At 36.7% G+C, this 26,495-nt stretch overlaps 1 protein-coding gene across 38 annotated transcripts in view; it reads right to left on the bottom strand.

Moving 5' to 3' along the window:
* Nucleotides 1-26,495, bottom strand: part of ATXN2 (ataxin 2) — a 118,847-nt gene that overhangs the window by 5,204 nt on the left and 87,148 nt on the right. For 14 of the 38 annotated variants that reach the window (XM_070628950.1, XM_070628939.1, XM_070628946.1 and 11 more), the window contains 6 exons: nucleotides 26,279-26,342; nucleotides 25,340-25,492; nucleotides 24,884-24,950; nucleotides 9,040-9,224; nucleotides 8,569-8,701; nucleotides 4,891-4,944 (listed from right to left, as the gene is read on the bottom strand). In XM_070628950.1, coding sequence (XP_070485051.1) covers nucleotides 4,891-4,944; nucleotides 8,569-8,701; nucleotides 9,040-9,224; nucleotides 24,884-24,950; nucleotides 25,340-25,492; nucleotides 26,279-26,342 — 656 coding nt within the window. The remainder of the gene's footprint in view (nucleotides 1-4,890; nucleotides 4,945-8,568; nucleotides 8,702-9,039; nucleotides 9,225-24,883; nucleotides 24,951-25,339; nucleotides 25,493-26,278; nucleotides 26,343-26,495) is intronic. The other 24 variants (XM_070628941.1, XM_070628917.1, XM_070628923.1 and 21 more) reach the window with 3 other exon arrangements.

Here is a 26,495-nt window from a genome sequence, read left to right as displayed (position 1 = left end):
TTAAAACAGTCACTAGGTTTTCCTGAAAAGGCAACTTAAAAGCATAGGCAGAAACAATTTGAACAATCTCCCTCTCTTTCATACACACACACTTACTTTAGCTCAAGGCCATCATCTGGCTAACCTCACCATGCTACTGCCCTGGAGCTGGCACAGTGACCCGTGGGCAGACAGTATAGGGGCTGCGTAAGGTATGTGGCAAAGTCAGGACTCTATCTTCAGGGCGAAATGACCACAATCTCTCAGCTGATCACAAAAGTTTCTCTGACACTCAGACCGTTCCCTGGGCCCTCCCTCTGTAAGGCACTTTCACCTCTGCTTTATAAAACCTAGTAGATGGAGTTACCTTAACTATGTAGAAAAATAAACTCCCTTCAAAGCGTCTCAGCCTTCAGAAAGATTTTATTAGAGTAACTTCAAAAGGAAATATGATGGGCCAGTTTAAGTAAAAATGTGTTTATTAAAGATAAGAACCCAAAGCCAATTTTGTGAATCTCAGCACAGACCATACCTTGGTAGAAAACACGGAGATTAGGTATAAACTAATTTGTTCACTTCTTCCCCAAATAGCAATTTGAGAATCAAAAGCACAAGAAGATGGGTTCACTGCTTCCAGTGACTATCGATAGCACTGATACAAATCTAAACATGCTGTGACAATGAGCCGAGGACAGTGTTCTCAAGAGACATCTCCAGCAACATGTGACTTCCAGCCTTCTCTCAAATTAGTCCTAAAATCCCCGAGACGCTAAACCCATACATAGAAACAATTCCAAAATAGTTCTTCATATGATGTGTTAGCAAATACGGACACAGGGGATGAATAGAAAGCAAGCATGGCTTTGGGATCAGACACCCCACCTTCGGCAGTCTAACAGACAAGGCTGCCAAGAGTCACCAACATAGATGACTCTGGGTATGTCCCACATAAATGTTATGCAGAGAGTTAGGCACACAAAGCAATTCTGTAATGCTTGACACTGTAGGGCCAAGGGCCACCAACACTCCAGCCCAACTGGTTATCTCCCCAACTTATGCATCTTTTAAAAGAGGGACGGGTGAGGTGAAGAGCCAGTGCTAGGATCACCTGTGCATCCACTGCCAACACCATAGCAGGTATTAACATCCGTTAATACCCAGATTAGATTAAACAAAGCACTTCTGTTTATACATTGGGAAATTTCCCTAACTATAAGAGTTAACATACACTGGAACATATCAACAAGGAAAACTGTGGCAATATATCCTCTGGGTGTTTTTAAGAAAAGGACTGTTTTCTGGGAGCTGGGAAAGATAATGTGCTAACTGCTTTCCTGAGTTCCACAGTCCCATGAGTCCATAAAAGCAGTCAGTGTCTTCCTTCTAATTTGCTGGCTTATTAAAAGGCCATTCTTCACCATTATACTCATTAAGTTAACTTTCAGATCCCCCAAAACTGTCTAGGCACTGACTGTGTCTAAAAGACTTGATAAAGTTTGAACCTGACTTTGTTCTTGTAAAAATCTTACACTTATTTTTCAAATTTATTTTTAAATAATTAAAAAAGCTACAAGTAACTGGTGGCTGCTGAGTAGATAGCACAATTTGTACCACATTTCCATCATCACAGAAAGTTCTACTGGATAGTGATGTCTAGAGTTATTCACGCTCCCTTATTTTCAAACCATGAGCATTAAAACCCTCCCTACCCGCAAGTTTCTTAAACATTTCATTTGTAACAATATTAAATCTGGGAGAAAGCAATTTCCAAATCCCACATTCTATTTATGAGGTTTCATAAAGACAGAATACAGAATCTCAGAGTTAATATTTATTTAGTTTGTTTGTTTGGTGAGGAAGATTATCCCTGAGCTAACATCTGTGCCAATCTTCCTCTATTTTGTATGTGGGATGCTGCCACAGCATGGCTTGATGAGCAGTGTGTAGGTCGGCTCCCAGGATCTGAACCCACAAACCCCAGGCCGCCAAAGCAGAGTGCATGAACTTAATTCACTATGCCACCAGGCCGGCCCCAATCAGAGTTTCTATTCATTTTTCAAGCTTTAAGAAATTTTTGTACTGAAAAGTTTTAAAGTTCACTTTTAATTACCTTCTAAGCAAAATATTAAGGAAATAAAAAGTAACAATAAATTAAAAAATACCTCTGGCTGGGTGCTATGCTAATTTTCACACATAAAAACATGGCAATCATAAAGAGAATAATTATATCCACGAAGTCTCATAATTAAGTTATTCATCAATTAGAAAAAATGTTAAAATCTTGAAATTTGGAGAAAATTAAAGATGAAATATTTCTTACTATGCAAAAGGCATCTCTATGATAGTTTACCAATATTGAAAAGCTATGTAAAACAGAGTCTTCTAATCTATATCTCATTTGCATTCATGGCACAAAGACTTCAGGCAACCCAAGCTGAGTGCATCTGCAGGCTTTGTTTAAAAACTCCTCCTACCTACACATTAGTAAACTACCATGCATTTTAAGAAAAATCAAGCAGATGTACACCATAAGCTGCAAATAAAATTTAAGCAGGCTTAATTAGAAATATTTTCCTTTGTTCATCTTCTTGCTTAAAAGATATTTTGCTAAGCAAATACCTTATTTAGGAACTTTTCCCCCCCTCAAATATGAAAATTGAGTAGCTAAACGGGAAAAATGGGAAATTTACATTTAATTCAATATTATTAACAACAAAAATATAGTTGGGCTCCTTGAAAGGCCAGTTAAGAAGCAGACAAATAAAGCTGGGATGAGAGGAAAACTAAACTGCCGAGGGGGAAAAAAAGGTTGGAAGGGAAGAGGGAGACAAGAGAAAGGAACCAAGATAGAGTAGACGAGGGGAAAAATATAACAGAATCAAGGAAAGGAAGAAGGAAAGCGAAGGGCAGTAAATTCTGGGCTTTACTGAGCTACATGCATTATTTAACTGCTTTAACTATACATGCTCATTAATTTTGCTAAAGATTCCAGAGAGGTTAAAAATAAAGTGAATTTTCTTCAAAATTCTGATTTAGCCAGTCAATAGTTACACTTCTATCTATAAAACTCACGTTGCCTTCATGAAACCTGAATTAGGTCAAGCTAGCTAATCAAAGAAGCACTGCTTTTTTGGGCCAGGCCTGGCCCACAAGTTTCCTACTCACTGCGATCCTTGATATAAATGCTTAAAACTCTAAATATACGATTTGTCAAATCCTCCTAACACTAACCACATTCCAAAAATAGTTTCCTAGGCCATGGTCTTACTGAAGCCAATTCAGTGGTAAGGCTGTGTGTTTAATTTGTAACTACATTTGTTCTTCTGACCTTGGATGCACAAGTCATGAGAGATCACCAGCACTGCAAAACTTTAAAAATGAAACAAAACAAAATCTCCCAACTTTTAAATTTGATGTTAAATTCAGAGAAAAGGAAATGAAGGAAAGTTGAAAACTCTTTAAAAGGGGAGTAAAAGGCAGTAACTAGACCAAACCATGACAAAACGGCTTGAGGGTGGTGGTGAGATGGTACAAAGCAGCCAATTAAATTATGAATAGCAACTCCACGGTTAGTTTCTTTTAACAAGTACTGACATTCTCTTTTAGGGGAAGTTGTGATAAGGCAGTTAATGCTTAGGTGTGATGATTAAGGACCTTTTAGCTACTTACCAGGAAACTGATTCCAAAATTACTAACAGAGACAGTAAGATGGTGAGGATAACTACATTTGAGACCTCAAATTGAGTACATAATAAAATTACTGACACTGTCTTTTACATACTATATCACATCCATAGTCTCCCTTTAATAGTATATATATATATATGTGTATATATATATATACACACACACACAGCAAGACTCCTTTTTAAAGAGCATCTATTAAAGGATTAAATTTGTTAACATTTCCTAGCACCAAATAAATAATACATACACACTTATTTTTGGATACCAAGTCATGGCACAATTAATGAAAATTTAAAACAAAATGTTTTCTAAATGCTTTTAAAAATCTGGCATTTAGTAGATTCAGACATTGAGTCATTCTAAAATAATTCAAAATTTAGTCTTTAAATAAAATTTTAATCCTTAATATCCTCTAGAATATAGCATTTCACATAAAGTGACACATATTACTGGCATAAATTTCTAAAGGATTTCTGCACGTTAGTATTTTTCCCATTGAAATACCAAAAGTCCATGACTAGCCTTATTTAAAAACTGCCCTACCAATAGGGAAAACACACCTTACAAGTTCATTTCCAAAAGAAAGCCCTGCCCTGACTTTCTCCTTTTAGGAGCAATCATTTACCTTTTCACTGGTGGTGAGAGGGGGCCCGTATTGCCAAAGATAATCTCTGGTAGAAATCGAGCTGCTAGGTCACGCTTTCCTGCTTAAACTCAGGACATCCTAAGGTGTCTGCTATCTGAGTATTTTAAACCTCCAGTCATGCAAAGACTGAAAAGACAGAAATGTTTCTCCCCTAGTATTTCAATCCTATTCAATCAAAAATCCCTATAAGGATAAATTTCTTCTTAATAGGATACTAAAAAAACTAACATTTTAAGTTTTTTATACTAAGCTTGTGGCTTTTCTTTTTTTTTTTAAAAAAAGCCATTCAGGAAAAGTTTCTCTGAACAAGGAAAATATTAAGCATTTCCAAAACAGTCACATGTTTGCTTGGTATGCAAAAATTAACTTCTGAAACTCAATTTTTTATTAACTCCAGCTTTCCTAAGCTGGGTTATATTTCATTTTTTAAACTCTCAATTATTTGTGGATATACATACTTTTAATGATTTTGTATGGCACAAGGAAAATATTGCTCAACAAGTCTACTCCCTTAACATGTATTCTTTAAAAAGTGTTTTACTGTTCAATTAAAATTAGTATAAAAAAACCCAACTCACTGGCAAAGTAGAAAGAAGGGCTTGTCTCCTTGTTGTATGGTAATTTGGGACATGCTGAATTTGGGAAATAGAAAGGTAAATTAGCCTTTTGAGGTGTGCATTTTCCTAATTTTCTGGAAAGGTTGACATATTTAGTAACTTTTTTGTATTCACGCATAATTCATTTTTCTTATTTTACAAGAGATGACAAGCACTTTAAACACTGCTACAAAATTAAATAAGATAGGGCTGAATCAAAAGACACTTTTCTTCTGTATTGGGATGTCAAGTTCCACATGCTGACTCGCTTAAATGAAAGAAATAAAATTATTATCTATAAAAAGACCAACATGACATTCCATTGAACAATCTTGATATAAATAATGTACCATAATAAACCAATATTTACCAAGTTTAATTCAAAAGACAAACAATTTTGCAAATCATTATTAATAAAAATGTCATTATTCTGTAAGATGCTCATTGGGCATCTGGTAGTGGATCCAAAAATTTAAAAGCATAATATTAGTAGTATTAAACATGGATATGATATAACTTATTAAAATGTCTACATACAGGGTTGTGTGTGTGTAAGTACACTTGAAAAGGATATGCACCAAAATGTTAACAGGTGGAAGGATAACAGGTGCATTTTATATCTTTTTGCCTGCTGTATTTTCTAAAGTATCTGCATTCAACTATCAAAAAACAAACCAAAAAAGGATTCTGGATCTAACTTCCTGATGGCTTTAGTTAGCAGAGAAAGCTTCATTATTACTGTTTTTGAAAGGGAAAACAACACTGCCATAAAACATAATTGACATGAATTAGAAGACTAGATGGTAAGCAAACAGAAAGTAACTTCTTGGGAGGGGCAGAGGCAACGATGACAGATCAAGGCCAAAGAGATAAAGTTTGTGGTCATGATCCTTTCTAAAGTAGCTGGAAAAAACCAAGGTCAACAATCACTTGGAATGTCTATCCACAACTATTGCTTTAACTGTTCAGTAATCTGTTAGCATATTTATAGTAAATATACCAACAATTTAAAAACAATAATCAGTCTCATTTTGCAGTTATCAGTGATCCTTTCTATTCTCAAAGCCTTTTGCTATGGCCATAACAATTAATGAAAGGCAAAAAGGGTGACATCTAATTGTCACCAACATCTGGATGCATATTCCTTTGTTTGTATAACAAGTTTTCAAAATCTAGATAGGGCATAGCTTAATAAAAAAAAATAATTCATACTCAAAATATTTGGTTCCTTTGGGAATATAAAATATAAATTGTTGGAAATGAGTACAAAATTAGCATTTCCATGCAACAGTTTTGTCTTAGTTTAAAATAATGTACTTAAAATGTGTCTATATTCAGTATAAGCAGAATTTGTAAGATCTAAAATAATTGAAATAAATTACCGAACAATTAACAAACTTGCTTTGGCAGATAAATTATGGCTTATGACAGCAAAGAACAAAATAATTCATTTCCTAATGTTCTTTTTAGGATATGAAGTATCCAAAAGAGAACCTTGATTAACCAGCAACAATCATACCAAGTCCACAGCCGTCCCCTGGCCTGCCCTCACCAACAGCCATCAATTAAATACAACCCGTGTCAATTACAGGAGAGTAGTTCAGATTTGATTGAGCAACTGTCTCCTGGCATTAAAGAACTGGCTTTGATGACTAGTTCAGTCAAGATTTCACTGGACATTAGTCTAATGTTTTGTTTTGTTTGCAATATTTCCTATTTACCCACACTTAAATAGACTTCAGGGTCCAAGGCCAACTGCTTTTCAAATGGACATGCTCTGGGAAGGTTGTTATAAAAACCATTAGTGCCTCAAATACAGTCTTTACTTTATAGGCTGTTTCAAACCAATGAACATCCATCCAAAAGACAAAGCCAGATGTTGGCAGTGAGTGCATACACTGAAGAGGAAGATCCTGCTCAACGTCACAATATCACTACCCTGTCTCAACAGCACGGGCACACAGTTCGCTATTCCCTGAAAGCAATGGAAATTTTAGCTCAAAAGTTTCAGATCTTAGTCCAAGGGGAATGTGCCAGAAAAAGGGAGGAAAGAAATGCTTTTTTCCGCTTGTTAAATCATCATGTATTCTCCAGAAATGTACAAACAATAATAAAGAACTTTTCACCTAAACCTTTTAGCAAACTGGAAAATTGTTGAAATGTATACAAACTGCATAAAAGCCAGTGTGATGAATCAAAGGTGCCTTTTCAAACATACTTAGTCCTGGTTAAAACAACTAAAGACATGACTATGACAGGGATCATAACCAAAATCATAAGCCAAATCAGTCTGTCACTATATTTTTCAATTAAATTACAGATGGGTCTCTTGAAAGAAACGCTTTCCAAAATGTGGCAATTACATCATTTTATTTAAAGGGCATAATCTACAATAGAAAGTTTTAAGTGATAATATGGAAAATTAAGATCAGACTTAAAAGTATTTTATAAAAATAATGCTGTAATCTTGTAAAATTCCTATCATTAGTGAACCTCTGTGACAGGAGCACGCCACCAGGAAGAAAGCGTTAAGCGGTGGCTCATGGCTGACAAGGATAACTGTTGCTGCCGGAGTCCTATTGCTGGTAACCTACAAAATGTGATAAACTGGCATCTAAAGTTAAAAAAAGGAAAACCTTTACATTTTTAGTCATTCAAAAGTTTAAAGAGGTTTAAAAAATGAAATGTCCAGGTAGTTACATGCAATTGTAACTTCATTCACACAGTGGCACACTTTTCAATTGCATGAATAAACTTAAATTTCTCTTCTCCCACTCCAAAAAACTGAAATGCCAATGGGAAAACCAACGTGACAGTATAGGAGTTCTCAGAAAAGTTCAAAACAAAACTTACATCTTAATGAAACTGGTACTAATTAAAGGTGCATTCTGAAAAATTATTATAGTATGGGACAACCTCATTCATTCCATATTACAAGATATAAGTGGAAATAGTATTTAAATTCTCAACATTGAAAACCATATTATTTTAGTACTTTCCACAGCTGCTACATTGACCTGTACAAAGTTCTCTAGCCACAAAACTAAGATGGTAATTTCTGATTATTGTTCTTCTATACATTGTTTAATTTTATACAGACTACTTCTCGTTTTCATTTTACTACTGCTTATATTGATTAAAGTGTGAATCATGTCTAAAGCAGATCTATCATTACACAATTTTGACCACTTAAAATACACACAGCATGATGCAGAAACACAGTAGCATTACAACAAATAGCAAGAAAAGTATGTAAGGCCAGTGACGCCCAGAGCAGGCAGTGAAGCAGAATGTTTTGCTGGACAGTGCTTTCATTACAGTAAAACTTTCTTGCATGCCTTAGGCAGGGTACACCAAATAACAATACTATGAGGAAGATACCTCTTTCCACAAAAGATGCTTTCCATTACGTACATCATTACATTTTAGTTAAAGTAAGGAGAGACATTTGAAGATAGGAATTTCAGGAACAAAAGTAGGAATAACTTGCCAAGACTTCCAACAGGTCAGAGACAGAAATGGGTTCATCTTTTCTTTAGATTCTTGATCCTCAATGTCATAAAAGGCCAAGTTACTCCTAAACAGAGTATCTTTTCAGAGCTTTAAAACAAATTAAGAATAGTCACACACACTGAAAAAGACACACGAAGTGCTTCCTACCATACATGGCATGCGTCTGCTCGTGAGCCCCGTACTGAGTCGCGGAGGAAGATACTAAACCAGGCTGGGCGTGTGTTGGTGGTGCCATCATTCTAGCATTACCCTGTATTACAGGACTATAGACATGAGGATGCTGTGTTCAAACAAAAAATAAAGAAAAAGTATTAAAATATCAAATAGAGTCATGCATATTTTAGTTAGATGTCTTAACTCAATGGTTTCCACATTTCCAGAAACAACTCTAAAAACTCTAAAACTTTTCTTGCTTATTTCCTTTGAAACACTTACGTTAATCAGCAACTTTCTAATACATATTAAAAAGGCCCCCTAAATCCTTAGCTATCTACCTCACTATAACACAAAGTGCAAAATATAAAGGAAAACCCCTTTACCATATCAAAAGGTAAAATTAAAAGATATTTAAGTGGAACAAAAGTCAAGGTTTCCGTCATGTCAACCTTGCAGCCTTACCTGAGACTGGTAATGTGGCACATGCTGAACAAGAGGCTGATTTGGAAACTGCTGAGGACTGTAGGCAACGTACTGTGTGGAATAAGCTGGGGGGGTGGCCACAATTGGGGGGCCTGCTGCTGAGGCTGGGTGCATCATGGCGCTCTGATGATGCTGGTCTTGCCGCTGTTGGGGCATATTTGGTACTGCAGAAAAAGATGACCTGGTATTAGAAAACAGCATCTCAGCCTAAAATACATGAACATGGTCCACGAGGCTCTACATGATTTTACCCTCCTGCCTGCCCCTCCAACGCCATGTTATACCACTCACCACCACCACTTCAGCCACTCTGGGCTATTTTCATATCCCATGCTATTCCACAAACACTGATCCACAACACCCAGCTTGGATGATTCTGACTTGTCCTTCAGGTGTCAGCTTGAAAGTAACTTCCTCAGAGACCCTATGATGATTCCCACACTTGCTCAGGTCCCTGGCAATAGACACTCATAGCACTAAGAAACAATGTTTCATTCATAGTACTTCTCAGATGATCCCTGTTTGATACACCAAATTATGCCACTCAATAGAAGGGCAGTGGATTTATTCAAATAAAACAAAACACAACAAAAAAAGCCAAAACAGACACAACACTAATCTTAACTCAATCTTTCTTAATTTCCCATCACTGAATTCTTACACAACTGCTGGCTCTTTCTTAAACACAGCATAACACAATATCATGTGGCAGGTTTCTAAATAATATCTCTTCTAAAAATTACTTTATCTTTTATTATTTCACATAGATTTCTGCATATGGTCCTCCCCCTCTAAAAGCTCTAGCTAAGAATTTAGCTCAACTGTCCTCCTCTTTGTAATGTCTTTCCCCAGTTCCCCCCACAAAAGCTACCTGCACGCTCTGTGTACTTTTCCTCACGTCTGTTACGGCATTGACTGTTGTCTATGAGGGGTTTATGGTGCGGTGTTAACTAAGCTACTTGAGGGAAGTAATCATGAGCCACTGCTTACAAGGTATGAGGCACAAAAATGTATAACTTGGTATGTTCACAAAACCATCAGAATTGATTATACAAGTAACTGCTAATTTAGAGGTAGAATTTGGTTTTTATTTTAAATATTTGAAATTTTTTGCTAAAAAATTTAATGACTTGCTGAAATTTAGGAGAGTTAGTTACATATTGTTTTATTTATTTAGAAAAGCAAGCTACAAAACAGAAGAAACCAACACAGTAATATTTTTCTAAATTTAATTTTGAGATTCTATATTTCAGTAAAGAAAAGACACCCCAAAGTAAACATAATTTTTATCAAATGAAAGTTTGTTTAATCAAGCTTACTGAGTTTAACCTATTCACCATCACTCTTTCTTTTGCTACTTGATTATGACCCTTACATATAAAAAAAAAAAAACAAGAAGCTAGTCAAGTTTACTGTCTTTTTTTAAAATCAGAAATTTTAGTTACAAAAAAAAAAAGTTTGAATACAATCTTCAAAGATAAAAAATTCAATAATACAAAATGAAATTTCCCCTTCCAATCATTTGCAAACCATTCTCTTCCCAAAGAGTAAACAATGAATGTAGCCTTTTGGATAATCTTCTATGCATATGCACATATGCACACATATGTGTACCTTTGATTGGTTGGGGTTTTCTTAAAGATTTTATTTTTCCTTTTTCTCCCCAAAGCCCCCTGGTACATAGTTATATATTCTTTGTTGTGGGTCCTTCTAGTTGTGGCATGTGGGATGCCGCCTCAGCATGGCTTGATGAGTAGTGCCATGTCTGTGCCCAGGATCTGAACCAGTGATACTCTAGGCCTCGGAAGCGGAGCCTGCGAACTTAACCACTCGGCCACACGGCCAGGCCCTGGTTTTTTTGTTTGTTTGTTTGTTTTTGTGATAGCCTTTTTTATTTGGTGAAGAGATTGGCCCTGAGCTAACGTGTTGCCAATCTTCTTTTTTTCCCTTCCTAAAGCCCCAGTACATAGTTGTCTATCTTAGTTGTAAGTCATTCCAGTTCCTCTATGTGGGATGCTGCCACACCATAGATTGATGAATGGTATGTAGGTCCATGCCCAGGATCTGAACTGGCGAACACCAGGCCACTGAAGCAGAGTGCATGAACTCAACTACTTGGCCACAGGGCCAGCCCTGAGATATACTTGGTTTTATGGTGGTAGGGTTTTTTTCTAAATTGAATCTACCTTAACTTAAACTGCTACCTACCTATCTATCTATATATGTATTTATTGCTTGCTGAGGAAGCTTAGCCCTCAGCTAGCATCTGTACCAATCTTCCCCTACTTGATATGTGGGTTCCCACCACAGCATGGCTGACAAGTGGTGTAGGTCTACACCTGGGATCTGAACCCAGGCTGCTGAAGCAGAACATGCTGAACTTAACCACTATGCCACAGGGCCAGCCCCTAAACTACAATTTAGAGGGATGATATTTTAGCCATTTCCTTATGTCAATGGGTTTCAACTAAGACCAATTTTGCCTTTCAAGGGATATGTGGCAATGTGTGGAGACACTTTTGGTTGTCACAATTAGGGGAAGGGGAGGTTGTTACTAGCATATAATGGGTAAAGGCCAGAGATGCTAATAAACATCCTACAGCACACAGGATACCCCCCCCCCACAACATAAAATATCTGCCCCCAAATGTCAACAGTGCTAAGCCTAAGAAATTCTGCTTTACCTTAATCAAGTCCTTGACTTTGGCATATTTTCAAACACAACTCAATTTTTCTCACAGGTTGCAAAAGAGATAATACTACACTATGTACCAAGAAGACAAAGAAGTGGTTTTGTGCAAAGGCCCTGTTATCACGCAGGAAAGATATGCTTTATACAATACATGGCTGCATTTCAGAAGCAAGTACTTCACTCTGTCCGTTATTTGACAAAGTAAAGCTGCAGGATATAAAATTAACATAAAGATAGCAACAGCCTTCATATATAGTACTTCATAAACTGACTTCATAAGTAACTACCTGGAAATTGCAATGGAAAATATGACCTCGATTTATATTAATAAAAAAATATATATTTAAGGCAAAAACTGAAGAAACACACAAAACCTTTAAGAGAAACTTAAAAACACTGCTGAAAAGACAGAAGCAGGTTTAAAGCAGAAAGGCATAATTTGTTCTTGGATAGGAAGACTCAATAGAAAACAGCAATTCTCCCCTAAGTTAATTTATAAATTATAAGTTTATAAATTTAATGTGACTCTAAAAAAATGCTGACTTGCAAGCTGACAAGGACAACACAAAAAAGGAAAACTACAGGCCAATATTGCTGATGAACAGAGAGGCAAAAATCTCAACACAATTTTGGCAACCCGAATTCAGCAGTACATCAAAAGCATCATAGATCATGATCAAGTGGGATTCATACCAGGCACACAGGGATGGTTCAACACCCACAAATCAACCAACATGATACACCACATCAACAAACTGAGGAATAAAAAACACATGATCATCTCAATAGATGCAGAGAAAGCATCTAACAAGATCCAACAGCCATTTATGATAAAAACTCTTAACAAAATGGGGATAGAAGGAAATTAGCTCAACATAATAAAGGCCATATATGACAAACCCACAGCCAACATCATAGTCAATGGGCAAAAACTGAGCGCCACTGCCCTGAGAACAGGAACAAGACAAGGGTGCCCACTATCACTGCTCTTCTTCAACATAGTACTGGAGGTTTTGGCCAGAGCAATTAGGCAAGAGAAAGGAATAAAAGGAATCCAAACAGGGAGGGAAGAAGTGAAACTCTCGGTTTGCTGACGACATGATCTTATATAGAAACCCCCAAAGAATCCATCGGAAAACTAATAGAAATAGTTAACAACTACAGTAAAGTTGTGGGGTACAAAATCGACTTACAAAAATCAATTGCATTTCTGTACTCTAAAAACGAACTTACAGAAAGAGAACTAAAGAATACAATTCCATTCACAATCGCAACTAAAATAATACAGTACCGAGGAATAAATTTAACCAAGGAGGTGAAGAACTTATACAATGAAAACTATAAGACATTACTGAGAGAAATTGATAATGACGTAAAGAGATGGAAAGAGATTCCATGCACATGGATTGGAAGAATAAACATAGTTAAAATGTCCGTACTACCCAAAGCAATCTACAGATTCAATGCAATCCCAATCAGAATCCCAATGACATTCTTCATGGAAATAGAACAAAGAACCCTAAAATTCATGTGGGGCAACCAAAGACTCTGAATTGCTAAGGCAATCCTGTGGAAAAAAAACCAACAAAAATGGAGGTATCACAATCCCTGACTTCAAAATGTACTACAAAGCCAGAGTGACCAAAATGGCATAGTAGTGGTACAAAAACAGGCACACAAATCAATGGAACAGAACTGAAAGCCCAGAAATAAAACCACACATCTACAGACAGCTAATCTTTGACAAAGGTGCCAAGAACACACAATGGAGAAAAGACAGTCTCTTCAATAAATAGTGCTGGGAAAACTGGACAGTCACATACAAAAGAATGAAAGCAGACCATTATCTCACACCATACGCAAAAATAATCTCAAAATGGATCAAAGACTTGAAGATACGTCCTGAAACCATAAAACTCCTGGAAGATAATATAGGTAGTACACTGTTTGACACAGAACTAAAAAGGATCTTTTCGAAAACCATGTCCTCGCAGACAAGGGAAATAAAAGAAAAAATAAACAAGTGGGAGGTCATCAGACTAAACAGCTTCTGCAAGGCAGAAGAAACAAATCAAAACAAAGAGACAACCCACCAATTAGGAAAAAATATTTGCAAATCATATATCTGAAAAGGGGTTAATCTCCATAATATATAAGGAACTCACACAACTGAACAATAAAAAAACAAACAACCTGATCCAAAAATGGGCAGAGGATATGAACAGACGTTTTTCCAAAGATATACAGATGGCCAATAAACACATGAAAAGATGTTCAACATCACTAATCATCAGGGAAATACAAATCAAAACTACACTAAGATACCACCTTACGCCTGTTAAAATGGCTACAATCACTAAGACTAAAAATAATAAATGTTGGAGAGGGTGTGGAGAGAAGGGAACCCTCATCCACTGCTGGTGGGAATGCAAACTGGTGCAGCCACTATAGAAAACAGTATGGAGATGCCTCAAAAAACTAAAAATAGAACTACCATATGACCCAGCTATCCCACTACCGGGTATTTATCTGAACAACTTGAAATCAACAATCCAAAGTAACATATACACCCCTATGTTCACTGCAGCACTATTCACAACAGCCAAGACCTGGAAACAATCCACATGCCCATCCACTAATGACTGGATAAAGAAAATGTGGTATTTATATACAATGGAATATTATTCACCCATTAAAAAGGACAAATTCATCCCATTCGCAACAACATGGAAGGACCTGGAGGGAATTATGCTAAGCAAAATAAGCCAGACTAGAAAGACAAACACCAGATGATTTCACTCACATGTGGAATATAAACAAACCCATGGACAAAGAAAACAGTTCAGTGATTACCAGGGGAAGGGGGGTGGAAGGTGGGCACAGGGGGTGAAGGGAGAACCTGTGCGGTGACAGTCAAGAAATAATGTACAACTGAAATCTCACATTGATGTAAACTATTATGAACTCAATTAAAATTTAACAAAAAAACAGAAAAGAAAAAAAAATGCTGACTTGCAAACTGAATGTTAAAATCCTCATTGGTCAATCTTTAGAGGATAATAGGAAACCAACTGATTATTTTGAGCACTACCTTGAAATGACAGGCATTTTAGTTGCCTTTCTTGCACAAACTATACCTCACAGTAACCAAATAGCCTGACGAGGTAAAGTTTTTCTCTATAGAAATATTCCACCTAGTAATTGAAGAGGGATGATAGAAAGAGAATGTCATATTTTGCAACCCTTGATGGCATAATGGAGGTAGGGCTAAACAATGATCATCAATGGCTGCTAAAATAGAGAAAAGCTGGTAGCACATGTTATCCTGGATAGATAAGGTGGCCAAATTACTTCTATGATCACAAAAAAGAAAGATGACATTATAGCACACACATCATCCATGAAACATCCAGATTAAGTTTAAAAAAAATACAAGCTAATCTTACTAAGCCTCTCTCATCTACTGTCAATTTACAAGGGTTGCAGGGGACAGAGGACCACTTTAAACACCGCCACAGGGCTGCAATCCATGAAATTCAGCTGGTGGGAAAGAATACAAGACAAACAAGCTAGATACAAATAAGATGTGAAGGGAAAAAAAACTAAGGGGAAAATTATAAATTGAGAGACTTATGATTAAGAGAGTATATCAATCAAAAGAAAAGTGTGGACTGTGGATTGTAGCTCAACAAGCTAATTGCTAAAAAAAAAATTTATAAGACAATAAGGGAAGTTTGTACTTTGGATATTTCATAGCAAGAAATAATTGCTAATTTTTCTAGGTGTGAATGATGGTACTGTTAACTATGATTTAAAACAAAGCAAGAGTCACAACTCTTAAAGACACACATTGAAATATTGATGGATGAAATGATACAATGTCTAGGATTGCTTCAAAATAATCTAGTGACGGCAGGGTGTAAGAGTGAGGATATGAATGAACACAATGGCCATGAGCTGATAATGTCTTTAAATTTTCATAATAAACAGTTACCACAACATGAAACAATTTTTAAAAAATGACTTAAATACGATAAACAAATGTAACCTGTAAACCTCATTTGGATCCCAACTGGAACAAATTAGCTCTAAAAAAACATATTTTAAAAGTAGCCAAAGAAATTAGAGGGTATTAGAGAACTACTGTCAATTCTTTCCAGGTGTGATAATGGTACCGTAGGTGTTTTCCAGGTGTGATAATGGTACCGTAGGTGTTTTCCAGGTGTGATAATGGTACCGTAGGTGTTTTCCAGGTGTGATAATGGTACCGTAGGTGTTTTCCAGGTGTGATAATGGTACCGTAGGTGTTTTCCAGGTGTGATAATGGTACTATAGGTGTTTTCTAGGTGTGATAATGGTATTGTAGGTGTTTTGTTTGTTTTTATTTAAGACTCCCCATCTTTTATAATTACAAAGTGAAATATTTACAGATGAAATAATATATCTGGGATACGCGTCAAAATAATGAGGGTGGAGGGACATTGTATATGAAAAACATTGGCCAAGAGTTTATAATTGTTTAAAGTAGAGGGATGAGTACTTTTATCTTACTGTATGAGCCTAACTGCTTATTTGTATGTTTCAAATTTTCAACAATAAAAAGGTTTTTAAAAGTCAACTGATTTTTTTAATTTAGTTGTCAAGCTGAATATCAAGCTCATATAGAAAAATAAACAAAGAAGAAAAGTCAAGAAAACCTGAAAAAAAAATCATTGTGGGGAGTGGTTGGATGGAAAAGCAGTCCTCTCAGATAGACAGACTACAACTCATCAAGTTTTAGGGATGCAGCTAAAGCAATGATTAGGAATTTGTAGCTTTAAATGCTTCTATTAGAAAAGAAGCAAAGAATACAAAAAAGCATGAACTCTAAGAGAAAAACTTGATAAATGGGACCTCATCAAAATTAGCAACATTGGCTCTTCAAAAAATAAAAACTAAAAAAAGAAAAAAAACCTTGCTAAGAGCAAGACACATACTGGGAGAAAATATTTATAATACCTCTATCTGATAAAGGACTTGTATCCAGAATATATAAATAACTGCTACAACTAATAGTAAGAAAACAAAACCCAATGTAAATAAAGCAGAAAGGTTTGAAGAGACACTTTACAAAAGAAGACTGACAGCCAACAAACGCACACAACATGCTCGTGATCAGTAATCATCAGGGAATGCACATTAAGACCACAGTGAGGTATCATAACACACCCATCAGACTGGTTAAAACTAAACGACAGACAACACCAAGTGGTGGCAAGGACATAGAGTATTTGTAACTCATAAGCAGCTGATCAGTTGGAAAGTAAAATGATACAAGCACTTTGTAAAACAATTTGTCAGTTTCTTATTAATTTAAAAATGCACTTACCATACAACTCACTAATCCCAATTCTGAGTATTTAAGCAACAGAAATGAAAGCAAATATTCACACAAATACTTATACACAAATGTTCTTAGCAGCTTTATTCATAATCACAATAGCCCAAAACTGGAAATGACCCAAACACCCATCAACCTGTATTGGGTAAACTGACTATGGTGTAATAATAAAAATGGAATGCTCCTCAGCAATAAAAATGAACCAACTGATAGAAGTGATAACATGAAATATTCTCAAATTATTATGCTGTTTAAGCCAGACACAAAAAACCATATACTATATGATTCCATTTATAAAAAACTAGAAAAGTTAAATCTAATCTACAGTATGAGAAAGTAGATCAGTGGCTGCCAGGAGCTGGAGGGAGTGAAGCAGAGTTTGACAAAGAAGGGGCACAAAGCACAATCTTTACATCTTTAATGATGAGGCAGTTACAAGAGTAAATACACTGAGCAAAATTCATCAAAATGTACACTGAAAAGGAATACATTTTATTGTATGTAAATTAGAGTACAATAAAAGTGGTTTAAAAATTTTTGGATAGCCACTTGGAAAAAGATAAACTGGATTCATACCTTATACTGTGTACAAGATAATTTCCAAATGGGTCAGATATAAATGTTAAAGAAAGGAAGTTACATAAATTCTAGAAGAAAAGGCATATGAATTCTTTTACTACACCAGTGGGGAAAATCTTAAAAACTATAAGTCAAAAAATCCAAATGTAAAATTCAGGAGAAAACTATAAAACTTCTGGGAAAAAAACACAGGAGAAAATCTTTGCTACTTTGGAGTATGCAAATATAGGAAACAAAAGCACAACCACATAAAAAAATTGCTAAGTGGACTCCAAAGTTTAAAACTTCTGCTCTTTCAAAGATATTTTAAAAAGTGAATAAATAAGCCACAGACTACAGGGAAATGTTTAAAATACATATATCAGAAAAAGGGCTTGTGGGGCCGGCCCAGTGGCGCAGCGGTTAAGTGCGCACGTTCCACTTCAGCAGCCCGGGGTTCGCTGGTTCGGATCCCGGATGCGGATATGGCATCACTTGGCAAGCCATGCTGTGGTAGGCGTGCTACAAATAAAGTAGAGGAAGACGGGCACGGATGTTAGCTCAGGGCCAGTTTTCCTCAGCAAAAAGGAGGATTGGTAGCAGTTAGCTCAGGGTTAATCTTCCTCAAAAAAAAAAAGAAAGAAAAAGAAAAAGGGCTTGTATCAATCCACACTCTTACAATTCAATAAGACAGACAACCCAATAAAAAAACGAATGAGAAAAATCTTGATAGACTGATACGTAGTAATTTCTAGGAAATATGATGTCTTAAAATAAAAAAATCTCCCACAGGTGCAGAACAATACATATAGTATGCTTTCTTTTGCATATGATGGAAGAAAAATAAATATCAACAAGGATGCCAAGATAATTTAATGTCACAAGAACAGTCTTTTCAACAAATGATATTGGGGCAACTGAATATACACATGCAAAAGAATGAATTTGGATCCCTATCCTCATACTATACACAAAAACTCAGAATGGATCACTAACCATTAGAGCAAAACCATAAACTCTTAGAAGAAATCATAATAAATCTTTATGACTGCTGAGTCACCAAAAGCACAAGCAACAACAACAAAACACAAACAAATTGAACTTCCATCAAAATTAAAAACTTAAGTGCTGCAAAGGACATCATCATCAAGCAAACAAAAAGACAATGTTTTTTCATCCCTATATCTGATAAAGGATTTGTATATGAAATATTTGTATATGAAATATATAAAGAACACTTAGAATTCAATAATCAAAAGACAACCTGATTAAAAACTAGGTCAAATATCTGAATAGACATCACTCCAAAGAAGATATGCAAATAATCGATCAACATCATTAGTCACTAGGGAAATACAATTAAAAGCATAATGAGACACTGCTTTATAGTCACGCACCGCGTAATGATGTTTAAGTCAACGACAGACCGCATATCCAAGCAGTGGTCCTGTAAGATTACAACCATACAGCCTAGGGGTATATTAGGCTATACCATCTAGGTTTGTGTAAGTACACTCTATGATGCTCACACAATGATGAAATCGCCTAACAAACCATTTCTCAGACCATATCCCCGTCTTAAAGTGACGTATGATTATAAAACCACTAGGATGGATACAACCAAAAAGATAGACAATAGCAAGTGTTGGTGAGGATGTGGAGAATTGGGACCCTTGTACATCAGTGGCAGGAATATGAAACGGTATAGTCATTTTGGAAAACAGTGTGGCAGTTCCAACACAGTAACTCCACTCCAAAGAAATGAAAACATAAGTCCAAACAAAAACTTGTACACAACTGTTCACAGCAGCATTATTCATAATACTTAAAAAGTGGGAACAATCCAAAGAGGCATCAACTAATAAATGGACAAATAAAATGTGGTATATAGCCACACAATGAAATATTATTTACCTATAAAATGGAATGAAGGACTAACAGATGCTCCAACATGAATGAACCTTGAAAACCTTACGCTAAGAGAAAGAAGCTGGTCACAAAAGTATTTCATTCATTCATACGAATATCCATAACAGGCAAATCTATAGAGACAGAAAGTAGATTAGCGTGACTAGGGTATGTATGTGCACGATGGGAGGCGGGGAGGAACTGCTAAGGGTACAGGGTTTCCTTCTGGAGTGATGAAAATGTTCTAAAATTGACTGTGATGATGACTGGACAGCTCAAAATAGACTAAAAATCATGAACTGCATCCATCAAATGGATGAATTTTATGGTATATCTAAATAAACCTATTTAAAAAAATAGAATGTATACTGGCAGAACAACAAATGTTTACTTGCAAAATAAACACTGTGAGGATAAATAGAAAATAATTTTAAATGATCACCTGCTGATGATGGAAGGACCATCTACCTGCTGGGATGGAGGTGATGAAGGAACATACAAATGGAAGAAACTGGGATAGAAGCAAGACTTTCCTGAATGATCTTTTTATGTAATTCTCACTTTGAAAGTATACAAATATTTTGCATGTGAAAAATAAAATTAAAATAATAAAAAAGCTACCCCTACAAATGAAAACAAACTTGATCAGATAAACCCACCTTTCAAATCACTGACATGACTTAGCGACTGTAGAAGACAGTATTTTGGCACTAACAAGGGTACCAACTCCTCACTCTGAAAACTAGCACTTAAAGAATTCTTAGCGAAACAGATACAAAAGAAAAGTAATGCTCCAAAGAAATCTTAAATTATTTTCTGTAGTCTAATAATCAGACAACAAATATTTTGAAAATATTTTATACACATTACAGGAAAATGTAAGAGAGTCAGCCACTTAGCTGGCCCCAGTGATCCTGCTTCCTGGCATTCACATCCGTGTGGAGTGCCCTCCAGCACCGCAGCAGGTCTGCTCTGCGTGGCAGAGCTTATGATGCGTCGCATCCAAGGACAGGCTGTAAATGCACTGCGGCTTCCAGCGATGTTGGTCTCTCTGAGTACTCATTTTGGGAGAAGCCAGCCGCCAGGTCAGCCTGCGAGCAGCTCTGGGTCTGGAGGCAGATCCTCCGGCTGCAGGCAGCCCTTCAGATTACAGCTCTAGCCAACATCTTGTCCGCAACTTCATAAGAGACTTCGAGGCAGAACCACCCCGCCACCCGCTCCTGGATTCTTGCCCTTCAGAAACTGTGTGAGATAATATGTTTGTTGTTTTAGGCAGCTAAGCTTTATGGTAATTTGTTAAAAGATAGATAATAAAGTTACTAGTTTTTACAAGATTTTCAGTGTAAAAGAATAAGGGATGCAAGCAAAAAGTCAGTAAAAATCTTGTAATGTTAACTTGAACTGACTATATCAATATGAATTTCTGAATTTCTGGGGAAAAAAAAAAAAGATATTTCCCAGTTTTGTCCACTGAAAAGGCCTAGAAGCAGTAACTCAACAGCAACGAGCATATCCAATTACCACAAAATGGTTTCTAAATACTATTTCCCAGCAAAAAGAATCAGGGTTCCTTGGAGGAATAGTGATCCAGGTCTGGGGTTAGAAACAGATGAGCCTCTTATCTGCAGCAAGAAGAAAGGAAGCTGGCAGAAACAAATGAGTAGTACCAAAGGGAAACAGGAACCAACTTGAAGAGAATGCCATTGATCAAAGATGGGACAATGGGAGCTGCAAAAAGAATAACTGATTGTCTGAAACACAATAAATTCATAAAAGCATACAAAAATCTGTGTATTCATAAAATACATACATATATTTTCAATAATAATAAAAGAGAGGGGTGAGAGTCACATCCAAAAAAAAGAAAATTTCACTGGCCACTATTCAAAGTAACAAGGGCACCAACTCCAACAAAATTGGCACTTAAACCAATTTTAAGCACCTAAATGTAAGCATTTATACTAACTTTTCTGTACAAACTATTGCAGAATAACCAAATAGCCCGAGTTGAAAAGAACAGTCCCTTACAGAATGATTCGAGCTAATAAATGGAGAAGTAATGCTAGGAATTCAGAAATCATCATTTTTAAACTCCTAATTGCAGTGGTTTTCAAAGTCTGGTCCCAGACCAGGAGCATCACTAGGGAACTGGTTTTATAAATTGCACTAGAAATGTAAATTCTCATGCTATGTCCCAAGCCTACTGAATTAGAAACTCTGGGGATGAGGCCAAGCAATCTGTGTTTTTAAAAAACTCTCCAAGTGATCCTGATGCACACTGAAATTTGAGCACCACAGCCCTAACGAGAAAATGATGTTAAGCATCATCATCAGTGAATTAGATGAAAGATTAACAGAAGACTTTATAACTGGGGAGGGAGGATCAGGCTATCACCACTTGAGCCCTTAATCAATCTTTTTTTTTTTGAGGAAGATTAGCCCTGAGCTAACATCTGCTGCCAGTCCTCCTCTTTTTGCTGAGGAAGACTGGCCCTGAGCCAATATCCGTGTCCATCTTCCTCTACTTTATACGTGGGATGCCTACCACAGCATGGCATGCCAAGTGGTGCCATGTCCTCACCCGGGATCCGAACCGGCGAACCACGGGCCGCCAAGAAGTGGAACATGCAAACTTAACTGCTGCACCACCGGGCTGGCACCCCCCTTAATCAATCTTATCATAACTCAAAGTAGGACCAGATATTGTGCCCCTCCTGAACGACAATAGAGAGCACTCACAACCATCTATTAAGTCTTCTTACCTCTCCCCACAAAAACAGTTAAACCTGAATGTAATCAATGACAGCACACGAAGTAAAGAGACAAATCCAGAATGTAGGACATACTACGTAACAACCGGTTTCTGCCACAAAGCAATAGCAAGGGAACCACAAAGACATGTAATAAACTCAATAATGTGTAGATGTTATTTTGATCCATATTCAAAACAAACCAACTGTAAAAATATATTCTTGACTCAGCCAGCGTAACCTGATCATAATGGATATTAAATGATAAAAAGGAATTACTGTTTATTTTATAAAGTATGATAACAGCACTCTGGCTACCTAAGAAAAACGTCTATAACTTATAAAAGATATACACTAAGTATGTAGGAATGAAATGGTATGATGTCTGGGATTTGTTTTAAATACTTCAGCAAAGAAACAAAGCACACGAAGTAAATACGGCAAAATCTTGATAGCCCTCGAATATGAATGATGGACAAAGCAAATATTTAATCATCTCCCACCTTCTTAGCATGGCACATGTTTACAGCTCATGTTCTCTGCAGTGTGCCTGTTCTATCTTACTAAAAACACCTCTACAAAACTGGCTGAGGCCCCCTCAGAGTATGTAATTCTCCCATCGATGAAAATGACAGTGCCTCCTGAAGGTAAAGTGCATCTCTCACATAGAGAGCTGTACTGTAGTGCTTGCTTTCACTACACTCATCTTTTATATTTTAATATAAAAAATGTTCTCATTGCATTAAACAACCATTGAAATAGCAACATCAGGCAGTAATTAATATATGAACACCTTAATATTAACCTCATTCAAAATGGCACTAAAAGAATTTTTCTCTCTGGAATATTTTCAGGCCCTCAGAATAAGATTAATTCTACAACTAGATAACTTTATATTATCTAAGCTAGAGTTCTTTCATCAGGTTCCAGTGTCCTAAGGCAAAGATAAAGGATATCATACGAATCAAAGAAAAAACCATTAAGAGTTTTAATTATTAACATCCACAAATTATGATTACTTCAAACACTAAGGAATGCTCATTAATTTAAGAAGTGAAATTTTTGTGTCAGGAGGGTAATTATTGGGCATTGATAAATGCCTTTTTTTTTTTTTTTTAGGAAGACTACCCCTGAGCTAACATCTGCTGCCAAGCCTCCTCTTTTTTTTTGCTGAGGAAGACTGGCTCTGAGCTAACATCTGTGCCCATCTTCCTTTATATGTAGGACGCCTACCACAGCATGGCTTGCCAAGCAGTGCCATGTCTGCATCTGGGATCCAAACCAGCAAACCCTGGGCCACCAAAGTGGAACGTGAGCACTTTGCTTTGCCATCAGGCTGGCCCTGATGAATGCCTTTTTTATATAAATCATTGCACTTTTATTGTCTCTCAATAAAATGACAGCAATTAAATGCTCTCAATTGCTTGGATGGTTAAAAAAAAAGGGGCGGGGCTGGCCCCGTGGCCGAGTGGTTAAGTTCGCGCGCTCCGCTGCATGCGGCCCAGTGTTTCGTTGGTTCGAGTCCTGGGCGCGGACATGGCACTGCTCATCGGGCCACGCTGAGGCGGCGTCCCACATGCCACAACTAGAAGGACCCACAACAAAGAATATACAACTATGTACCAGAGGGGCTTTGGGGAGAAAAAGGAAAAAAATAAAATCTTTAAAAAAAAAAAAGGGGGGGGGTCCCTTTAGCATTTTTCAACATTAAAAGATTTCTTTTTAAGATAAATATTTTCTTTTATGAAGGCTCTTTAATCACACAAGTATGGAATCCAGATTACACAACTTGATTAGGGGCCTGCCCTGTGGTCGAGTGGTTAAGTTCGCACACTCCGCTTTGGTGGCCCAAGGTTTTGCTGGTTTGGATCCTAGGAGTGGACATGGCACCGCTCATCAGGCCATGTTGAGGTAGTGTTCCACATAACACAACCGGAGGCACTCACGACTAGAATATAAAACTATGTACTGGGGAGGCTTTGGGGAGAAGAAGAAGAAGGAAAAAAAAAAAAAGACTGGCAACAGATGTTAGCGCAGGTGCCAATCTTCAAAAAAAAAAAACTAGATTATACAACATTCTCATTTTAAAGATGAGGAAACATCTCTCTAATAGGATTTTTGAAGTAAGCTGCCCTCTGCTCAACAAGAAATTCTGGAATTTGGGGGAATAAAATTGTATGTTAGTATAAAATAAGAAGGTCAGCAACCTGGTAAATTAATTTAGCAAACCCTCTTTTCAAATTTAACAATGAAAACTTTAAAATTCAATTATTCTTTTTGAAGAGGATCCTGAACAATCACAACTGATGAGCATTTCTTCTACCTTGCTTTTGTTCATAAAAACAAAACAGTGCGTATTTCAAGTATACAAAAGGTATGCTTCTGAATACCTTACGTACTGCTGGGCATCAAAAGTCAATGCACAGCCTCATCACAAGTCAAAGCTGGACCACAAATATTTATTCATTATAAACCGAGTTACTTAATTCATGCAGCATGCAGACTACAAGCAAACACAGCCAGGATTATTCTCACCTTTACCTGCTCTATATGTCTTGGCTTGATTCACTGGCATGGGCGTCATAGGTATAGGGTATAAAGGCTTCAGAGAATTGGGGGGAAAAAAAAAAGAAAGATTAGGCTCTCAAGATAATAAGACTGTACTTTACCACTCTCTCTTAGTTGTATATTGCTGGGGGGCTAGCTCTGAGGTTTCCTGATTCTCTGTGAGTCATCAAAACATAAAATCACACCCACAGCTGAAAGGACAAACCTCAAACTATAGTAAATCCAAGCCATCCTTCTCACCGGACGATATTCTCAGATTTAGGTCCTTATACTAACAACACCGCAACACTGCACACCTGCCATCTTCAAATATTTCTATTATGCCATCTATCACCGCCTCAAGTCACTGCACAGCTACAGAGTGCTTGGTGCCAGATACAAACAACTAGGGAGGGTAAACGCACATCAAATTCTATGACTTACTTGCACGCCTGGGCTCACTGGGACTGGATACATCATATTTGGTGCAAAACAAACAGGTTGAGTATAAACTGGAGTTGGCTGCTGATGACCCACCATAGATGGGCTGGGTTGTGCTTGAGGACGAGGTGAAGTTGGGGTGGTAGAAGGCTTTGGCTACAGAAACATAAATCAACTATCTTAAGATGAAAAGCTAAATATTGTTGCAATTTCAAGACTGATTTTCCCCATCTTTTTAAGTTTTACTCACTTTTAATTAGTCCCTTTCAATGAAAAAAAACTTACGGAAAATAAAATTCCACATTTCAAATAAAAGAAAAAACACTTTAGTAGACAGTTAAAGTAAAATTTTGCAAATGAGCCAACAATACTTTTTTTTTTTTTTGAGGACGATTAGCCCTGAGCTAACATCCGTGCCCATCTTCCTTTACTTTATATGTGGGATGCCTATCACAGCATGGCTTGCCAAGCAGTGCCATGTCCGCACCCGGATCCGAACCGGTGAACCTTGGGCCGTTGAAGCGGAACGTGCGCACTTAACTGCTGAGCCACTGGGCCGGCCCTGATCAACAATACTCTTAAAAATAGTAGTGGTGATTTTAAGAAACCAGAAAATTAAAAAATAAATCTACTTACAGATTCAGTAGAATAATAACAACAGTTTTATCTATGAACCTGAGAACCTACCTAGTCATCTTCAAATTCTGAGTCAGAAAGATTCAAAGATTTGCCCCAGATCACATCTAATTGATGACAAAATAAGGATCTTATCTATGGCTCAAAAATATCCATTAATGACCACGTAAGAAAAAGGAACTTAAAAGTTGTTTTAGACACTATAACTGAATTCAGACGGCAGGTATGGAAATAAGAATAGTTCTGCTAACAATAAATTTATTTTTTTTAGGGACTAGATTACTTCAAAGAGAGAAACACACTTACCTGAGAAAAGGAACGAGGGTTGAACTCCTTTGCATTGGGATTCAGTGTTGATTTCCTCACTTGCCTACACCAGAAAAAAAATACAAGGCCAGTGAAATCTGCATGGAACTTATGCTTTTCTAAAGTCTTCTATATCTGATAGTTTTTTAAAAAAAATCCCTAAACATATATTAGATTTAAACAATTTTCACTAGAAGATCATTAATCCTCTTCATTA

The sequence above is a fragment of the Equus przewalskii genome, chromosome 7 (genome assembly GCF_037783145.1).
Source record: "Equus przewalskii isolate Varuska chromosome 7, EquPr2, whole genome shotgun sequence".
In the NCBI taxonomy this organism is placed as follows: domain Eukaryota; kingdom Metazoa; phylum Chordata; class Mammalia; order Perissodactyla; family Equidae; genus Equus; species Equus przewalskii.
Note: the sequence above shows the minus strand (reverse complement) of the source record. Positions and strands in the feature narration are given on the sequence as shown.